The following is a 20,594-nucleotide window of genomic DNA, read 5'->3' as shown; positions in this document are numbered from 1 at the left end:
TTGAAAAAACAGAATATTACAGAAAGATCACTTGGACGCATCTCCAAACAGTCTCTCCCTTTCTGCAGAGACATGGCTCAGTTCTGCAGTTGCTGTTCCACATACTTCCATGCAGACACTTCAATCTGTACAGAGCGCTTGTTCAGAGCCTGTGGTTCTGGTATTAGGCAAAGTACCTGCCAGTCATGGTACCAACAGATGTCGTCCCGAAGACTTGGCCATTTGAACTTGTTTATGCCATGGCGTTGCATACACTTAACTTTCACACTGTGCCCTTCTGCATCCATGATGATACCTGGGTATGCTTCATTGTCATAATTAACGACGCACCACTCTCCAATGTGCTTTACCTCAATCATTTCTGGTCTCCTAGGATTATCTGGTGTCTTTCCACATGCTGGGGACTTGTCAGATGAAACAGGAACATTAGCTAGAGTGACCTCTTGAAGGTTAAAGCAGGGGTTGTCCAAAACACCTTCCTCCCTTTTACACAGACATGAAATGTCTCTGTATTTCATTTGGCCGGGTGTCAGACTGATAGCTTGGTGGATTCTCATAGTGCCTTTTATGGCAGCTATTGCAGGTACCTCAGGCTTTGATTCAATATCCCTCTCTGGGATGAAGAACAGCTCGACAGATGTGTCCAGGCTTTTCAGCTTGTTATACAAGCTCTGGGCATCAGGAATGTCTCCTCCATGGGCTACAATCCGGTCTGCTGACCTCTTGAGGGCCCCACCCACACCGTCTGGTGCCCCCTTCCCATGATTAGCCTCAAAGAAATTCCACGTTATTTCTTTGAAGCCATACTTGTAGGGTTTCGTTGAGAGGTAGAAGAAATTTCCCTTTTGTCGATACTGCGTTGCAGGCCCATCGCTGAAAAAATGAAGTGTGCTGACTTGAGGGTGTCGTTCTCTCACTACCTTCAGAACTGGATCAAGGTGGGCCCAGATGGCCACAGGGTCGTGTCTTCTGGAGGGTGATATGGAGCAGAAGGTGTGTGGCGCTTGTTCACCAGTGGTGTAGAGCACTCCAGTGTGCAGACTGGCCTGCTTGTGTGAGCCTCCAAAATGCACAGATTGTATTTCTTCGCTGTACTTACATGAGTAATTTTGGCTAAAATCTATATGCAAGAGGGACTCATTGTGCTTCAGACTCCTCCTGAGCTCCCTGTAGGCATCAAACTGCCATTTAATGTTAAAGACATGGCTCCTAAAATGGAGAAGCCTCTCCTGGAAATCTGTGTTAAGCTCATGCTCTGTTGTTGTTATCTCCCTTTTCACTGTTATTGTTGACACCTTCTCATCCTTCTTGATCTTCTCTGTCATCCACTGAGATAAACGAATGTTCTCTTCCCCAGGGGTTTTCAGCATCGAGTGACAAGTTAGGAGGCATTCACTGCACTCACCATAAGCACAGACCTTGGCTTTCGGGTCACACATGGTTGCTTCAGACATTTCCTCAATATTTCTTGAGGACAGTAACCCTTGGCTCTGCAAGGCATTGGCAATGAATTGCAAGTTCTCATGTTTTTTGCAGAGACATGTGTCACGGTCAGAGGAAGAAGGGGTTACCACCCAAAAGGGTCTGAGACGGCAAAAGGAGGTGTATGACATTTGGCCAATGTGCTCAGAGAGAAACCTCCTATGCAAGTTCTTCATTGTATCAGTAAGCAACCTCTTTTGCATTTTTTTCTTCAGCCGTGTGACTGTTTGTTTGCGGCCAGTTGTCATTCGACTAACATCATCTCGAAGAAAAAATGATGTAACGTTCTTCCTAATCTCATTTCGACTGAAGCACCTCCTCCCACGGTAGGTCAGATCCACAGGATACTTTGCTCTCTTCTTAGAGTAGCCAAAAGCAGTCTGGGCATGCTTTTGGAGCTTATACTTCTTAAGAATGTTTCCACTGACCACTTTTGCTATCAGCTGCTTCTCTCGGTTTGTTTTTCCATGTTCATATTTTCTTCTAATATCTTCAATCAGGGATGTATGGAAAAGAAGAGCTCTTTTGATGGGTGAATTCACTTTTTGATGTGCCAACAAAGCATTGACTTTTGTACGTGGTGATTTGGACGCACTTTCTTTCTTGGCCCGATAGTACCTCTTCTTATATTTCTCAGTTTTACTTTTCTCTTTTGTGAGCTGTGCCTCTAATATTTCGATCTGTTTTTTCAGTTTTCTCTTCGAACTCCTTCGAATGCTTTCCCCTTGACGCCGTTGCCTGAAACACAAAATATTTGTAAGGATTTTTTTTAGCAAGTTAGTTATCAATATGTCATTTTATGGGGACATAAACAGTTGATAATTGTCCTTCAAATAAATCTAAACTTTCTAATAAGTCTCATCAGCTAAACTTCCAATGATCTAACCTGGAGGGCCCTGGCTCATGCTGATTTTCAGGAGTTTCAGCAGGGGAGTTGGGTGGTGTCTCTGACTGTAGCAAAGCACTGGCCCTGTTTCTGGCTCTGGCTTGACTTTTTGCCTCTCTCCATTTTTTTCTTTTTGCCCTCTTCTCTCTCTCACTGAGCTCATTGACACCCTTCTTCTTTCCAGTCTCTCTGTCTTTTTTCCATTTGACCCTTTCTTTCTCAAGGTACTTTCTTCTTCTGTCTGGGTCAGCATCACAACGTTCCCGATATCTCCTTGCTATCTCAGCTCATTTTGATCTCATTCCTTGAAAAAGACGATTCAAAATGTTCCCTTACACACTTTAATTGGCAGTCCCGGTAAACTAGGCTTGCATTATCAAACTAGGTTTGCTGATACCGATATCGGCAAAAAAATTGTCCATATTGTCCATTCTTACTATGTATAGCATGTACTGTTATAAAATGTGTGTAATAGCTGTTGTAATATGTGTAACATTATCAGTATGTGGCCTAAACTATGCACATGTCCTTCCTGTCATGAACCATGTCCACCCTGTCATGGAAGGCTTGCTGACAGGGTGGACAATGACAGGGTGGACATTTTTGGCTGATGTTAGCATTTAATGAGCACATGGTGGACCTTCACTTAGCAACATACTACAGTTAGCAAGCTGACTGTGTACTGTTTTACAAATATATTTCAAAGTTCTGATAGGTTTTTCTATCAATTGATATTTCACTATGACAGAGTGGACATGTTAAGCTTGACAACATCCAACTACACACATAATATGATGAAAATTATGAAACATAAGTGTAAATACTTACTCTGCAACTAGACACTGCTTCAGCCTTCATTGAAGAAAGACAAAATGCTCGTAGTGATGTCACTGAAAACATCAGTGGGTTTCATAAAGGGGCAGTTACCCCATAATGACAGGGTGGACAGCAATTTCAGGGACATATGCAAAATGTTCAATATGATTATGAAAATACAATATACATGATCAAAATTACTTGTTTTATCAAATAACTTATTGTGGACAGTAAAACCATGTAAAAACAATTTGGATTTAGTATCATTTAACCACTTATTACACACACTGTAGTTAGCAGAGCAGTGTGTGGGACATGCCAAAATCACATACATCCAATGAAAAAAATTTAATAAAATGAAGGAAACACTTTTTTAGAGACTTATCATTCTACTGATATGTGTGCAAATGTTTGGCCACTTATAATAAGACCTCAGACTTTCATTATTCTGCTACATTTTCATGATGACTGAGTGAGTCTGATGAGGACACCAAAGGCACCTCATAGTGATATTGACTCATTAAATAAACTAACAGAAAAACATGTGCGTAAACGTTTTGGGAACGTTTTGAAAAAGACTGCACTCCAAAGACTATAGGTTATAGAGCGGATTTATTTTTCATTTACAGCCACATGGAAACCGTAACCAAGCAACAGTCTTTCAGCATCCTGTGCATCAAGTCTTTCAGCATCCTGCGTGAATCCACAGAAAAGATGCGGTTAGTGTGTGCTTCATTCAGTTCCTCGCGACCAAGTGCTTTGCGCTCCCAGACATAGGAGTGTCCAGAACATTTTGAATGGGGTGGCCAAGGTGGGGCACAGACCCAGTTTAGGGGGGCCATAACATTTTGAACCTTAACCGATGCAAGCTGGATTTTTTAAAATATAATGATGATGGTTCAGCGCATTAAATGCTTCAGCTTAGGTTTGGTACATTTCCCTGTTCAAATAAATCATGAATCAATTCCAAAAGTCTTGTTATAGTGTTTGCATTAAAGTTCAGAATTTAAATAAGGGTATTAGCATACAGCAGTAAATGCACTTGAAAGTGCCATCCAGAGTGCGAATTATACCGTGACATTCGGGAATCTCCATTTTTTGGGACGGGACCTCCTATGTGTGCACGCACTTTCGCATGCACAACTCGTTTTTATGGCTTTATAGTAAAGACATGTAATTTAACAAAAAATCTATTAACTTTTAATGTGTTTTGAACACAACCAGTCATGATATTTTCATCTGATTGTCAAACAAATCACTTAAAAATGTAGGTTAAGTAGGTTACCTGCGCATGTTCGTCTACTCCAAAATATGTAAAGTATCCGAATAGTGCACTGTGCACCCGCCATTTGAATGGAAATGGACATCTATTACAAACACAATAAGTTTAATGACATTCAGCCTACAAAGTGTCGTATATTCATGGATGTCAAAATGTTTAACTATAAAAAAATTAACAAACGTATAAAATGATTTGTAATTACTGAACAAAAATATAAACACAACATGCAACAATTGCTAAGATTTTCCTGAGTTACAGTTCATATAAGGAAATCAGTCAACTGAAATAAATCCATTAGGCCCTAATCTATGGATTTCACATGACTGGGCAAGGGTGCATAGGTCCACCCACTTGGCAGCCAGGCCCACCCACTGGGGAGCCAGGCCCAGCCAATCAGAATGAGTTTTTCCCCACAAAAGAGCTTTATTACAGACAGAAATACTCCAGGCCCAGCCAGTCAGAAATAGTCCAGGCCCAGCCAATCAGAATGAGTTTTTCCCCACAAAAGGGCTTTATTACAGACATAAATACTCCTCAGCATCCCCCTCACCCCTCCTCAGACGATCCCGCAGGTGAAGAAGCTGGATGTGGAGGTCCTGGGCTGGCATGGTTACACATGGTCTGGGGTTGTAAGGCCGGTTGGACGTACAGCCAAATTCTCTAAAACGACGTTGGAGGCAATTTATGTTGTATAAATTAACATTCAATTCTCTGGCAACCGCTCTGGTGGACATTCCTGCAGTCAGAATGCCAATTGCACGCTCCCTCAAAACTTGAGACATCTGTGGCAGTGGGTTTTGTGACAAAACTGCACATTTTAAAGTGGCCTTTTATTGTCCCCATCACAAGGTGCACCTGTGTAATGATCATGCTGTTTAATTATCTTATTGATATGCCACACCTGTCAGGTGGATGTATTATCTTGGCAAAGGAGAAATGCTCACTAACAGGGATGTAAACAAATTTGTGCACAACATTTGTGAGAAATAAGCTTTTTGTGTGTATGGACACTTTCTGGGATTTTTTATTTCAGCTCATGAAACATGAGACCAACACTTTACATGTTGCGTTTATATTTTTGTTCAGTGTGATTTTCCTTCAATTCGCAAGAGGCTGAATCTATTTCACCATAGAAAGCATCTGAAAGAGGCAAACAATGCCCCTCTGTCTTAGTATCTGTAGCCCATGTATCTGATGCTGTCTGGACAAAAATAATATGACTTCTAATACTGATAGTCTTTTTGGCCAGACAGCATCAGATACACGGGCTACACATATTAAGACAGAGGGCCGCTGTTTCGCTCACTCAGATGCTTTCTCTGGTGAGATTGATGAGTCTTGCTGTCGGTGCAAGTCTTGGTCAAAATGATCAATATATTCAGAGACGACCTATCAGATCTCAGAATTTCTGGGGAGGCCACTGGGGTGGCTAATCAGAATTCAGGGGGGCCTGGACACACCACTGCTCCCAGAACTAAAAGCCAGTGCAAGCCTCACATCCCACCTCGCTATCACGTTCTCTCCAACAATAACTCCTCCCCGAAACCCGATTCCGTTGTGACTTCGGTAATGAAGTGGGCTTGATAGAGAGGTTGGATTGAGGAACGAGAGAGCGCGAGGGAGGGGGTCATGGGGCCTGTAACTGCCGCTTTAAACAGATACAAGCAAATTACGCTATCAGAACGGAATTGTGTAATTCAGCCTTAGAAATCGGTTACAAACATTTCATACTTAAACTTGACTGACAGGGTCGTAGGGAGGAGTATATAGGAGGGAGGGAGACTGGTGCCTAAGCCACTATCGCTCGAGTCCTCCCTGCATAATGTTGATCTAGTGAAGTAAACCAAGCGGACTTTACATTTTACGCACCGGGTTATAGGGGTTGTAGGAGTTATTCCGTTTTCATTACACTATTCATATTTATCAGAATAATATATTTGTTATTACCTTCTTTTTTATTATTGGATATCTAACGGATTGTTTCAAAGGGAATTTGCATTTTCACCCGGTAAGTTGTTACATTCCAATGTGTATGGGGATTTTTTTTGCATTTTCAAAAACAATCAGCAATGTTGCCATAATTTTCAAGTTTACTGCTAGTCAGAATAATTTAGTTAAAGAATGTAGCACACTTATATTTTGTTATGTGATTAATTCGTTTTGGTAAACGTTATGCATTTTAAGAAATTGTTTTAGAAGTAGTGTATATATATTTTTTCCCAATAGCCTATAGCAGCCCACATATACTGTATGTGCACGTTGTAAGGTGAGTAATTGTTGTATCTTCGTGGATACATCTGTGTTACTTTTGGAGACAGTTAGTCTACTTTACAGCGTTGCTATTGTTGAAGCAGATCTGTGGATTTGACATGATGCACTTGTAATGGCATGACTGAGAACTTCAGTATTCACAGTTGCAATTAACTTGGTGTCGCTTTATGACAGCTGAGCAGAGGGTGAATAAAAAATAGATAGCCTAGAAAGATTTTACAATTTTACTTATGAGATAGTCATTACAATCCTGATAAAGTTAACAACTTTCAGTTTGCGGTTTCCCTGTCTCTTGTGTTTTGAAGGAGATATGATACTCAGAAGTCTCAACTTGCTGCCGATTTTTTTACTTTGCTCTTCAGCACTACCTCAAGGTAAATCAACTTATGCGTAAAGTTTATACGACTTTTCATCATCATTGTCATAACCTCAATGCCATTTCATTTTTATTGTTTAATAATTGTGATGTAGGTTTCATACTAACTAGATTTAAAAAATGAATCATGACTGAATATGATGCTGTCACTTTTGCTTGTGCATAAAAACATACCCCGTTAAGTTATAGCCAGGGCTCTCCAACCCCGTTCCTGGATATTTTAACTCCAACCCTGTTCCCGGAGAGCTACCGTTCTGTAGGTTTTAACTCCAACCCTGTTCCCGGAGAGCTACCGTTCTGTAGGTTTTAACTCCAACCCTGTTCCTGGAGAGCTACCGTCCTGTAGGTTTTAACTCAAACCCTGTTCCTGGAGAGCTACCGTTCTGTAGGTTTTAACTCCAACCCTGTTCCTGGAGAGCTACCGTTCTGTAGGTTTTAACTCCAACCCTGTTCCTGGAGAGCTACCGTTCTGTAGGTTTTAACTCCAACCCTGTTCCTGGAGAGCTACCGTTCTGTAGGTTTTTTAGCTCGAACACTAATCTAGCGCACCTGATTCTAATAATTAGATGGTTAATAAACTGAATCAGGTTAGTTACAACTGGGGTTGGAACAAAAACCTACAGGAGAGTTGCTCTCCAGGACAGCCAGGTCACCCATGATACAAGTCAGTATTCGACATCCATCCATGTCTGAGGACGTCGGGAGATGATGTGGAAACCACCCACTAGGGGCGCTGTTACCTTCAAGTAGGTTTCGGTTTTCCCAGGGTGTTGCAGAAGGGGATGGCAGACGGGTGTAAGCATCGTTCTCTGATTCTAAAGTTTGCAAGTTTGAATCCAGCGATAGAAAGTTGTTTTTGAGATTTTTGTTTTAAGCCTATCCCAAACCTTAACCATTTGGATTTCGGTGTTAATACCCTACCTTAAAAATTCATAATTACTACCTAAACTTAGCCTTAAACACTTTGAAATTTGAGGTTTGCAACAACTTCGAAATTTGATGATTGAGAATCATGGATGAACGTCTGATGTGAGACTGTGAGAGCTAGTTGCAGCAGGAACAGGGTTGGAGAGCCCTGCTATAGACATAGTTATAATCACTTGGTCAGATTTTCTTAGAATGCATTGCTGTTTCATCAAGCTAATTGGCTGTACACATTCTCCTCTCCCTATCTATCCCCTGTATGACTGATTGAAGATGGCGAGGTCACGTTGGATGACGACACGACGTTTGACCTGTTTGATATTAGCGGAATCACACGCAAGACAATGGGCGCCAAGCAATTCCGCGGCCAAGACACTGACAATCCGGCTTACCGCTTCATCCGCTTTGACCATTTGCCCTCAGTGAGCGCGCCCGTGCTCAAACAGATGCTTCAGCAAATCCAGAACAACGAGGGCTTCGTGTTTGTGGCCAGCATGCGCCAGGACCGCAGCTCGCGGGGAACCCTCATCGCCTTGGAAGGCGCCAACGGCCAGCGGCAGTTTGAAATAGTCTCCAACGGCCGCGCCAACACGCTGGACCTTGTCTACTGGGTGGACGGCTCCCAAAATGTCGTCTCCTTCGAGGATGTTGACCTGTCCGACTCGCAGTGGAAGAATATCACACTTCATGTTCATGGCGAAAATGCAAATCTGTTTGTGGGCTGCAGTCTCATCGACAGCTTCATCTTGGATGAGCCGTTCTATGAGCACCTGCAGGCGGAGGGGAGCCGAATGTTCGTAGCCAAGGGATCCATTCGTGAAAACCACTTCAGGGTAAGAATTAGTCTTGTGGAATATACCTATATTATAGTGTTCAACTGAAACTGTTCCCAGCAGTAAAAAAAAAAAACTTTCCGACTGTGATCTTTGGTATTTGTATAAGGGAGAAACTTCAATTTTCCTTCTGCACTTTATTACTTTTGTGGTCTTCTGTAGGGTGTTTCTTTGTTAAAAATAAAAGCCCTACTACACCACTTCCAAAAGTCCTAGCCTACTCTTAGTCTTAGTCATAATAAAGCTTTAAGAAATTAAGAAACCATCTAGCAATTACAAAGAAGTAAATCATATGATTATGAGAGAACATTTTTATGGACAGATTACACGGACCTTTGTGGTTTTACCTGAGCCTGTCATTTATAACTTGTAGGTGCACTTCACGGGACACGTAGAGAGAATGGGGTTCCATTTTGGATGCACTTCATGTCACATTTATTGGTCTACCTCCTTGTTGAACCCTTAAACTCTCCTTAAAGGGAGGACCATTGGTGTTCTACATTAAGCTTGGAGTGTGCTACTTCTGTCCAGAAAAGTAGTGCACCAGAAATAGGGAATAGGACACCATTTCAGATCTTGCCCCTTAAGTCATTTTGAGTCTAATGTTAGCCAGTAAGAATAACTCATTCTGTATTTGTTTACTTGACATACTAGCTCAAGGTAAGTGAATAGTAAAGAAGTTGTTCCTAGCTGCTAGTTCAATGTGACACATAACAGCCTCTTGTCTTGTCAAGCAGGGGTTACTGCAGAACGTTCGCTTCTTGTTCGACACATCCATGGATGACATTCTTAGGAACAAGGGCTGTGAAGTCACTAAGCCAGGTAAGAGACAGTTGGATTTTGGCTAACGTTACTGTACTGGTCGTTTTCATTAGGCACCAAATGGAGAAAAAAAAAACAGTTTGAAACAAGGAGGGACTACCTGGACTTATCCATTGAGAGACATTTGTTTTCGTTAAACAGGAACGGACTACCTGGACTTGTCCAATGATAAAGGCTCATTTTATAATGTTTTCTGTTGCGTGCCCTAAGAACATGCCCCTGTAGTTTAGATAGACTGAGTCTTACCAATAGGGGGCGATATGATATGTAGGCTGAAAGATATTTCAAGGACATCATCTCAAAGACCGTCTGATATCGTACTGTATTGTGTTACAGCAACTGTCCTTTATTAATCTATTCTCAAACCGGTGTGTGCTGTACAGCCAACTGTTATGGTCTTTGTCATCCCAAGTTTGGCACCATAGAATGATCATAGAAATGGTCAAGACAACACAACAGATCTGGGACCAAGCTGGTCCTTTTTGGGGCTCTGTGGTGTTGTTATCATGCTCTGAAAAGTCTGATGACGTGACCTCAACTCGTCCTTCCCGACCTGCTTTAAACTCCCTTTTAAGCCCCATCCAACACAGATGTGACTGAACAATCCATCCTGCTACCTCACAGGGTGCATCCTAAATGGCACCCTATTTCCTATTTAGTACACTTCTTTGGTCAAAAGTAGAACACTACATAGGGAATCAGCTGGAATAGGGTGCCATTTGAGACGCAGCCACAGTCACATGCAACCTCTTACAGCTCTGGGGATCTGCATTTCGTTTAGATAAAACCATATAAGATTTCCCCAACAGACCCAACCACTTAAAAATATGGAGTTCTTCCTTGTATCGATTGTGTCTGGTTCTATGGGTTTTTTTCAGTCTTTCATTTTAGTGGGTAATAGAAAGCTTGCAGATCTGAAATGTGGAGATATCTGACAGTATTACATCACGTTAATGGAAACCACTGTGTCAGTGTGGTGGCGTGAGGTCAACGTGTGTGTGTGTGTGTGTGTGTGTGTGTGTGTGTGTGTGTGTGCGCGCTGCGGTCAACAAACAAAAGGAGATACAGACGCTTACATTTGTTTCCATTGGCACTGGACTGGCTGGGTAATGATGGGGGAGGAAATAGAAGGGTCATGATGGGGGAGGAAATATAAGGGTAATGATGGGGGAGGCAAACAGAAGGGTAATGATGGGGGAGGAAATAGAAGGGTAATGATGGGGGAGGAAATAGAAGGGTCATGATGGGGGAGGAAATAGAAGGGTAATGATGGGGGAGGAAATAGAAGGGTAATGATGGGGAGGAAATAGAAGGGTAATGATGGGGGAGGAAATAGAAGGGTAATGATGGGGGAGGAAATAGAAGGGTAATGATGGCGGATGAAATAGAAGGGTAATGATGGGGGAGGAAATAGAAGGGTAATTATGGCGGATGAAATAGAAGGGTAATGATGGGGGAGGAAATAGAAGGGTAATGATGGCGGATGAAATAGAAGGGTAATGATGGGGGAGGAAATAGAAGGGTAATGATGGGGGAGGAAATAGAAGGGTAATGATGGCGGAGGAAATAGAAGGGTAATGATGGGGGAGGAAATAGAAGGGTAATGATGGGGGAGGAAATATAAGGGTAATGATGGGGGAGGCAAACAGAAGGGTAATGATGGGGAAGGAAAATATAAGGGTAATGATGGGGGAGGAAATAGAAGGGTAATGATGGGGGAGGCAAACAGAAAGGTAATGATGGGGGAGGAAAATATAAGGGTAATGATGGGGGAGGAAATATAAGGGTAATGATGGGGGAGGCAAACAGAAGGGTAATGATGGGGGAGGAAATATAAGGTTAATGATGGGGGAGGAAATAGAAGGGTAATGATGGGGAGGAAATAGAAGGGTAATGATGGGGGAGGAAATAGAAGGGTAATGATGGGGGAGGAAATAGAAGGGTAATGATGGGGGAGGCAAACAGAAGAGAAAGCCAAATGCTATGCTGGAAGTAGTAGGGACTGGGAGTCGCCACTTTCCCTCATGAACACACACAGGATATTTGCCTCTCTGCTGCTGAAGCTGGGCATGGGGCCCTGTAATCCTCAGTAGGGTCTTCTGAGAAGGTCCAGAAAACCCAGAGTGTGTATGTGTGTGTGTGTGTGTGTGTGCGTGCGTGCGTTCATCTGCATTTTTGTGGGTGTGTGTATGTGTGTGTCTGTTTGTGGCTTGTAGCGCCACTGTTGACACAAGTGTGTTTCCATTCTAGCTGAGTGAGCAGATTTTATGTTTGACAAATGTCACCAAGGCTTCCCAGTCACTGGAAAAAGCCTAGATGTTCCTACCAGCCAAGGTCTGACCCTGGCTGGAAAGTAGGGAAAGAGGAGAGGAAAGAGGAGAGGAAAGAGGGGAGGAAAGAGGAGAGGAGAGGAAAGAGGAGAGGAAGGAGGAGAGGAAAGAGGGAAGGAATGAGGAGAGGAAAGAGGAGAGGAAAGAGGGGAGGAAAGAGGAGAGGAAAGAGGAGGAGAGGAAAGAGGAGAGGAGAGGGAAGAAGAGAGGAGAGGGAAGAAGAGAGGAGAGAGGAGAGGAAAGAAGAGAGGAAAGAAGAGAGGAGAGGAAAGAGGAGATGAAAGAGGAAAGAGGAGAGGAAAGGAGAGAGGAGAGGAAAGAGGAGAGGAGAGGAGAGGAGTCATGAATCAACCAGATCCACAGACACACACACACACACACACACACACACACACACGCACACACATAGCAACAGCTGGAAACACATTTGGAAGATTTGAGTCCACCAGACTTTATGGGGGAAAGGAAGTAAAACATCTTTGTCCAATTTGGCCGCAGTGGGACATCTTGTGGTTAAACAGGGCCAGCCTGACTTGGACCAAGCCTGATTTACAGCCCCTAACCACCCATTCATCTCTATCCATTTACATGGCTGACCCAGAATCAACTGCTACACATGTCTAGTGGCACACACAGGTGCACATAGGCCTGCACACACACGCACGCACGCACGCACACACATGCACACACACACACACGCACGCACGCACACACACACACACACATACACACACACACTCACCCGGCTGGAGATGCTGCGTTCCTCAGGCCTTTCCTCACCAGGACCCCCAATCTGACACACCAGTCTGTGGCCACTCATCAATATAATGTTCTATCTAGTTTATCATGTTTAAGCAGCACTATTGTTAAGCAGATGTATGTTATAACAATGGACAGTTTATAATGTGGTCTGTCACTTGTAGTGAGACCTTTGTGATCCATTAAATACACAGGATCATATAAAAGATCAATCCTGCAGAGCGATTGTAAACTGTAGGGACTGTTGACGCAATAGAAAGATAACCAATGGTCATAACAAAAGCATTATCTGTGGCCATGATACAGTGGTCATAACAAAAGCATTATCTTTGGCTATTATACAATGGTCATAACAAAAGCATTATCTTTGGCTATGATACACTGGTCATAAAAAAGTATTATCATTGGCTATGATACAATGGTCATAACAAAAGCATTATCTGTGGCCAGGATATAATGGTCATAACAAAAGCATTATCTGTGGCCAGTATATAATGGTCATAACAAAAGCATTATCTTTGGCTATGATACAAACAAAGCATCCAACAAATAGAGCAGAAAAACCTAGCCTGGTCCCAGGTCTGTTTGTGCTGTCCTGCCAACTCCTATGGTCATTTGGATTGTTAACAACCATAAGTGTTGGCAAGATAGCACAGACAGACCTGACCATAGGAGTTGGCATGACAGCACAGACAGACATGACCATAGGAGTTGGCATGACAGCACAGACAGACATGACCATAGGAGTTGGCAAGACAGCACAGACAGATCTGGAACCAGGCTAGGTTTCTCCCCTTCATGTGTTGGATGTTTTCCACCCCATCCTGACCTTGCCTGTGGCTGGTCCACTACCAACTCTACTAGAGGAGAAAAGCTGGCAGTGAACCTAGCTCAGTGTCAGTGTGTTGGACATGACCAGGCTGAGTGTCAGTGTGTTGGACATGACCAGGCTGAGTGTCAGTGTCAGTGTGTTGGACATGACCAGGCTGAGTGTCAGTGTGTTGGACATGACCAGGCTGAGTGTCAGTGTCAGTGTGTTGGACATGACCAGGCTGAGTGTCAGTGTCAGTGTGTTGGACATGACCAGGCTGAGTGTCAGTGTGTTGGACATGACCAGGCTGAGTGTCAGTGTGTTGGACATGACCAGGCTGAGTGTCAGTGTGTTGGACATGACCAGGCTGAGTGTCAGTGTGTTGGACATGACCAGGCTCAGTGTCAGTGTGTTGGACATGACCAGGCTGAGTGTCAGTGTGTTGGACATGACCAGGCTCAGTGTCAGTGTGTTGGACATGACCAGGCTGAGTGTCAGTGTGTTGGACATGACCAGGCTGAGTGTCAGTGTGTTGGACATGACCAGGCTGAGTGTCAGTGTGTTGGACATGACCAGGCTGAGTGTCAGTGTGTTGGACATGACCAGGCTGAGTGTCAGTGTGTTGGACATGACCAGGCTGAGTGTCAGTGTGTTGGACATGACCAGGCTCAGTGTCAGTGTGTTGGACATGACCAGGCTGAGTGTCAGTGTGTTGGACATGACCAGGCTGAGTGTCAGTGTGTTGGACATGACCAGGCTGAGTGTCAGTGTGTTGGACATGACCAGGCTGAGTGTCAGTGTGTTGGACATGACCAGGCTGAGTGTCAGTGTGTTGGACATGACCAGGCTGAGTGTCAGTGTGTTGGACATGACCAGGCTCAGTGTCAGTGTGTTGGACATGACCAGGCTGAGTGTCAGTGTGTTGGACATGACCAGGCTGAGTGTCAGTGTGTTGGACATGACCAGGCTGAGTGTCAGTGTGTTGGACATGACCAGGCTCAGTGTCAGTGTGTTGAACATGACCAGGCTGAGTGTCAGTGTGTTGGACATGACCAGGCTGAGTGTCAGTGTGTTGGACATGACCAGGCTGAGTGTCAGTGTGTTGGACATGACCAGGCTCAGTGTCAGTGTGTTGGACATGACCAGGCTGAGTGTCAGTGTGTTGGACATGACCAGGCTGAGTGTCAGTGTGTTGGACATGACCAGGCTGAGTGTCAGTGTGTTGGACATGACCAGGCTCAGTGTCAGTGTGTTGGACATGACCAGGCTGAGTGTCAGTGTGTTGGACATGACCAGGCTGAGTGTCAGTGTGTTGGACATGACCAGGCTCAGTGTCAGTGTGTTGGACATGACCAGGCTGAGTGTCAGTGTGTTGGACATGACCAGGCTCAGTGTCAGTGTGTTGGACATGACCAGGCTGAGTGTCAGTGTGTTGGACATGACCAGGCTCAGTGTCAGTGTGTTGGACATGACCAGGCTGAGTGTCAGTGTTGGACATGACCAGGCTGAGTGTCAGTGTGTTGGACATGACCAGGCTGAGTGTCAGTGTTGGACATGACCAGGCTGAGTGTCAGTGTGTTGGACATGACCAGGCTCAGTGTCAGTGTGTTGGACATGACCAGGCTGAGTGTCAGTGTGTTGGACATGACCAGGCTGAGTGTCAGTGTGTTGGACATGACCAGGCTGATTGTCAGTGTTGGACATGACCAGGCTGATTGTCAGTGTGTTGGACATGACCAGGCTCAGTGTCAGTGTGTTGGACATGACCAGGCTGAGTGTCAGTGTGTTGGACATGACCAGGCTCAGTGTCAGTGTGTTGGACATGACCAGGCTGAGTGTCAGTGTGTTGGACATGACCAGGCTGAGTGTCAGTGTGTTGGACATGACCAGGCTGAGTGTCAGTGTGTTGGACATGACCAGGCTCAGTGTCAGTGTGTTGGACATGACCAGGCTCAGTGTCAGTGTGTTGGACATGACCAGGCTGAGTGTCAGTGTGTTGGACATGACCAGGCTGAGTGTCAGTGTGTTGGACATGACCAGGCTGAGTGTCAGTGTGTTGGACATGACCAGGCTCAGTGTCAGTGTGTTGGACATGACCAGGCTGAGTGTCAGTGTGTTGGACATGACCAGGCTCAGTGTCAGTGTGTTGGACATGACCAGGCTGAGTGTCAGTGTGTTGGACATGACCAGGCTCAGTGTCAGTGTGTTGGACATGACCAGGCTGAGTGTCAGTGTTGGACATGACCAGGCTCAGTGTCAGTGTGTTGGACATGACCAGGCTGAGTGTCAGTGTGTTGGACATGACCAGGCTGAGTGTCAGTGTGTTGGACATGACCAGGCTGATTGTCAGTGTTGGACATGACCAGGCTGATTGTCAGTGTGTTGGACATGACCAGGCTCAGTGTCAGTGTGTTGGACATGACCAGGCTGAGTGTCAGTGTCAGTGTGTTGGACATGACCAGGCTGATTGTCAGTGTGTTGGACATGACCAGGCTCAGTGTCAGTGTGTTGGACATGACCAGGCTGAGTGTCAGTGTTGGACATGACCAGGCTCAGTGTCAGTGTGTTGGACATGACCAGGCTGAGTGTCAGTGTGTTGGACATGACCAGGCTGAGTGTCAGTGTGTTGGACATGACCAGGCTGAGTGTCAGTGTGTTGGACATGACCAGGCTGAGTGTCAGTGTGTTGGACATGACCAGGCTCAGTGTCAGTGTGTTGGACATGACCAGGCTGAGTGTCAGTGTGTTGGACATGACCAGGCTGAGTGTCAGTGTGTTGGACATGACCAGGCTGAGTGTCAGTGTGTTGGACATGACCAGGCTGAGTGTCAGTGTGTTGGACATGACCACGATGAGTGTCAGTGTGTTGGACATGACCAGGCTCAGTGTCAGTGTGTTGGACATGACCAGGCTGAGTGTCAGTGTTTTGGACATGACCAGGCTCAGTGTCAGTGTGTTGGACATGACCAGGCTGAGTGTCAGTGTGTTGGACATGACCAGGCTCAGTGTCAGTGTGTTGGACATGACCAGGCTCAGTGTCAGTGTGTTGAACATGACCAGGCTGAGTGTCAGTGTCAGTGTGTTGGACATGACCAGGCTGAGTGTCAGTGTGTTGGACATGACCAGGCTCAGTGTCAGTGTGTTGGACATGACCAGGCTGAGTGTCAGTGTGTTGGACATGACCAGGCTGAGTGTCAGTGTGTTGGACATGACCAGGCTGAGTGTCAGTGTGTTGGACATGACCAGGCTCAGTGTCAGTGTGTTGGACATGACCAGGCTGAGTGTCAGTGTGTTGGACATGACCAGGCTGAGTGTCAGTGTGTTGGACATGACCAGGCTGAGTGTCAGTGTGTTGGACATGACCAGGCTCAGTGTCAGTGTGTTGGACATGACCAGGCTGAGTGTCAGTGTGTTGGACATGACCAGGCTGAGTGTCAGTGTGTTGGACATGACCAGGCTGAGTGTCAGTGTGTTGGACATGACCAGGCTCAGTGTCAGTGTGTTGGACATGACCAGGCTGAGTGTCAGTGTGTTGGACATGACCAGGCTGAGTGTCAGTGTGTTGGACATGACCAGGCTGAGTGTCAGTGTGTTGGACATGACCAGGCTCAGTGTCAGTGTGTTGGACATGACCAGGCTGAGTGTCAGTGTGTTGGACATGACCAGGCTGAGTGTCAGTGTGTTGGACATGACCAGGCTCAGTGTCAGTGTGTTGGACATGACCAGGCTGAGTGTCAGTGTGTTGGACATGACCAGGCTCAGTGTCAGTGTGTTGGACATGACCAGGCTGAGTGTCAGTGTTGGACATGACCAGGCTGAGTGTCAGTGTGTTGGACATGACCAGGCTCAGTGTCAGTGTGTTGGACATGACCAGGCTGAGTGTCAGTGTGTTGGACATGACCAGGCTGAGTGTCAGTGTGTTGGACATGACCAGGCTGATTGTCAGTGTTGGACATGACCAGGCTGATTGTCAGTGTGTTGGACATGACCAGGCTCAGTGTCAGTGTGTTGGACATGACCAGGCTGAGTGTCAGTGTCAGTGTGTTGGACATGACCAGGCTGATTGTCAGTGTGTTGGACATGACCAGGCTCAGTGTCAGTGTGTTGGACATGACCAGGCTGAGTGTCAGTGTGTTGGACATGACCAGGCTCAGTGTCAGTGTGTTGGACATGACCAGGCTGAGTGTCAGTGTGTTGGACATGACCAGGCTGAGTGTCAGTGTGTTGGACATGACCAGGCTGAGTGTCAGTGTGTTGGACATGACCAGGCTGAGTGTCAGTGTGTTGGACATGACCAGGCTCAGTGTCAGTGTGTTGGACATGACCAGGCTGAGTGTCAGTGTGTTGGACATGACCAGGCTGAGTGTCAGTGTGTTGGACATGACCAGGCTGAGTGTCAGTGTGTTGGACATGACCAGGCTGAGTGTCAGTGTGTTGGACATGACCACGATGAGTGTCAGTGTGTTGGACATGACCAGGCTGAGTGTCAGTGTGTTGGACATGACCAGGCTGAGTGTCAGTGTGTTGGACATGACCAGGCTGAGTGTCAGTGTGTTGGACATGACCAGGCTCAGTGTCAGTGTGTTGGACATGACCAGGCTGAGTGTCAGTGTGTTGGACATGACCAGGCTCAGTGTCAGTGTGTTGGACATGACCAGGCTGAGTGTCAGTGTGTTGGACATGACCAGGCTGAGTGTCAGTGTGTTGGACATGACCAGGCTCAGTGTCAGTGTGTTGGACATGACCAGGCTGAGTGTCAGTGTGTTGGACATGACCAGGCTGAGTGTCAGTGTGTTGGACATGACCAGGCTGAGTGTCAGTGTGTTGGACATGACCAGGCTGAGTGTCAGTGTGTTGGACATGACCAGGCTGAGTGTCAGTGTGTTGGACATGACCAGGCTGAGTGTCAGTGTGTTGGACATGACCAGGCTGAGTGTCAGTGTCAGTGTGTTGGACATGACCAGGCTGAGTGTCAGTGTCAGTGTGTTGGACATGACCAGGCTGAGTGTCAGTGTGTTGGACATGACCAGGCTGAGTGTCAGTGTGTTGGACATGACCAGGCTGCTTTGATCTGCACTCCGTCCATCCGTGAACAGAGAACACAGAGAGAGAAGACGGAGAACTCTTGGGCCGCATCCCAAATGGCACCCTATTCCCTATAGAGTTCACCTTATGGGCCCTGGTCAAAGGTAGTGCACTACAAATGGGATAGGGTGCCAGTTGGGACATACTACCTTGTTAGGCAGGCTGAAGCCCCATGTTAAAAATAAAACGGAAGTGGATAATGAAACAGAACAATGTTCTTCACATTGAGGACTCTAGTTAGTGCCCTCCTTAATCTCTGGGGTAATGAAGAGTTAAGAGGCATCATGATGTGAGCAGACAGATCTATTAGGAGTCCTCTTCTACACCCCCCAACCGGCCCTCCTCAGATTCTGTGTGCTCTCTGAATATATAGTTGACATAGATGGAAGACTTCATTTCCTAAAGTGAAACATATGCAATCCCTCAATCTCCATACTGTTTCTGCTCAATTGACATCTGCTCTAATGACTCATTAAGATGATTTTAACAGATAGGAAAGACTGAAAATCATGTAATTATGTGATGGAGTCCTTTGTGCTTTCCTCTTCATCATACTCTTTGCATCAGTAGGGTTCATCACATGTAATGATCATCAATTCTTCATCCATTTTCCCTCTCTCTCTGTCCATCTGCACCCCGTCCCCCGTCCCCCTGTCAGATGAGGCCAACACTGTGGTGAGTGAGAGCACAGACATGGTGGATGTGAGTCCTTCCACAGCCATCACCACTAACTTCATCGGCCAGAAGACAGAGAATCTGGGAGCAGATATGTGTGAACGATCCTGTGAGGAACTCAGCACCATGTTTCAGGAGCTCAAAGGACTGCGTGTTGTAGTGGGGAACCTCATTGACGGCCTGCAGAAAGTGGTATGTACAGTTACCTTAATTCTTTAAAATAATGTTTATGGAATGATAGACTGTTGTTAGGTGTGACCGAGAAGATTAGGGAAAATGTGGGAGTATGTATAAATAGCTTGAAGTCTTCTTTGGGGGTTAACATGAGAGACTTTCTAGAGAGCTGCTGGTAAAGCAACCCAAAGACCCTGTTGAAGTCATGAAGCAGGGCATGGTAGAACTACTAAAGCAGTGGAGCTAACTGTGTGGTCAGAGTCAAAGTGTGAATCAGTGAGGCTGGTTTTATGGCACGTAACATGTGGATATAGGAAGTGTTCCCAACTTCCCTTGGCTGTGATTGGCTTCAGCTAGCGGTTCCTCTCAAGCCTGATGTCTGGCTGTGTTTAAACAGCCCATGTGCTTCCTGCTCCTTCCTCTGTTTGTGTGTGTGTGTATGTGTGTGTGTGTGTGTGTGTGTGTGTGTGTGTGTGTGTGTGTGTGTGTGTGTATGAGTGAGTCTGGGCATGATCCATGGGAAACAACTCTCTGACTGCTCACTGTGAACAGCTATGGTCCCCAAGGCTCTTCCAGACCAAGTGGTGTCTCATAACACTGGTGCTGCACTACCCTCTGTGGTATCACACATACACACACACACATACACACACACACACACACACACACACACATACACACACACGCACACACACACATACACACATACACACACACACACACACACACACATACACTTACACACACACACACACACATACACACACACACACACTCACACACACATGCACACACACACACATACACACACACACACATACACACACGCACACACACACACACGCACACACATACACATACACACACACACACACACACACATACACACACGCACACACACATACACACTCACACACACACACACACACACACACACACACACACACACACACAACTTAATAAAGTGACCTCACGTAATGCCCTCCTTGAAGCAGTAAGAATGTAAGGAGCAACGTGTAGTATAGCTCCCTACAGCTTCCTCCCAGATGGAGGGAGGTATGAAGTTAT

The 20,594-nt window shown here is 45.6% G+C and overlaps 1 protein-coding gene across 1 annotated transcript in view; it reads left to right on the top strand.

The window, feature by feature from the left end:
* Positions 1-6,412: 6,412 nt before the first annotated feature.
* LOC311127192 (thrombospondin-2-like) overlaps positions 6,413-20,594 on the top strand; it is a 43,513-nt gene continuing 29,331 nt past the window's right edge. The window contains exons 1-5 of the mRNA XM_084158981.1: positions 6,413-6,474; positions 7,043-7,111; positions 8,311-8,870; positions 9,608-9,692; positions 19,336-19,544. Coding sequence (XP_084015107.1) covers positions 7,048-7,111; positions 8,311-8,870; positions 9,608-9,692; positions 19,336-19,544 — 918 coding nt within the window. The 5' untranslated portion in view covers positions 6,413-6,474; positions 7,043-7,047. The remainder of the gene's footprint in view (positions 6,475-7,042; positions 7,112-8,310; positions 8,871-9,607; positions 9,693-19,335; positions 19,545-20,594) is intronic.

The sequence above is a fragment of the Coregonus lavaretus genome (assembly GCF_964263955.1).
Source record: "Coregonus lavaretus genome assembly, chromosome: 1".
NCBI classification, from domain to species: domain Eukaryota; kingdom Metazoa; phylum Chordata; class Actinopteri; order Salmoniformes; family Salmonidae; genus Coregonus; species Coregonus lavaretus.
This window is presented reverse-complemented; position numbering and strand designations above follow the sequence as displayed.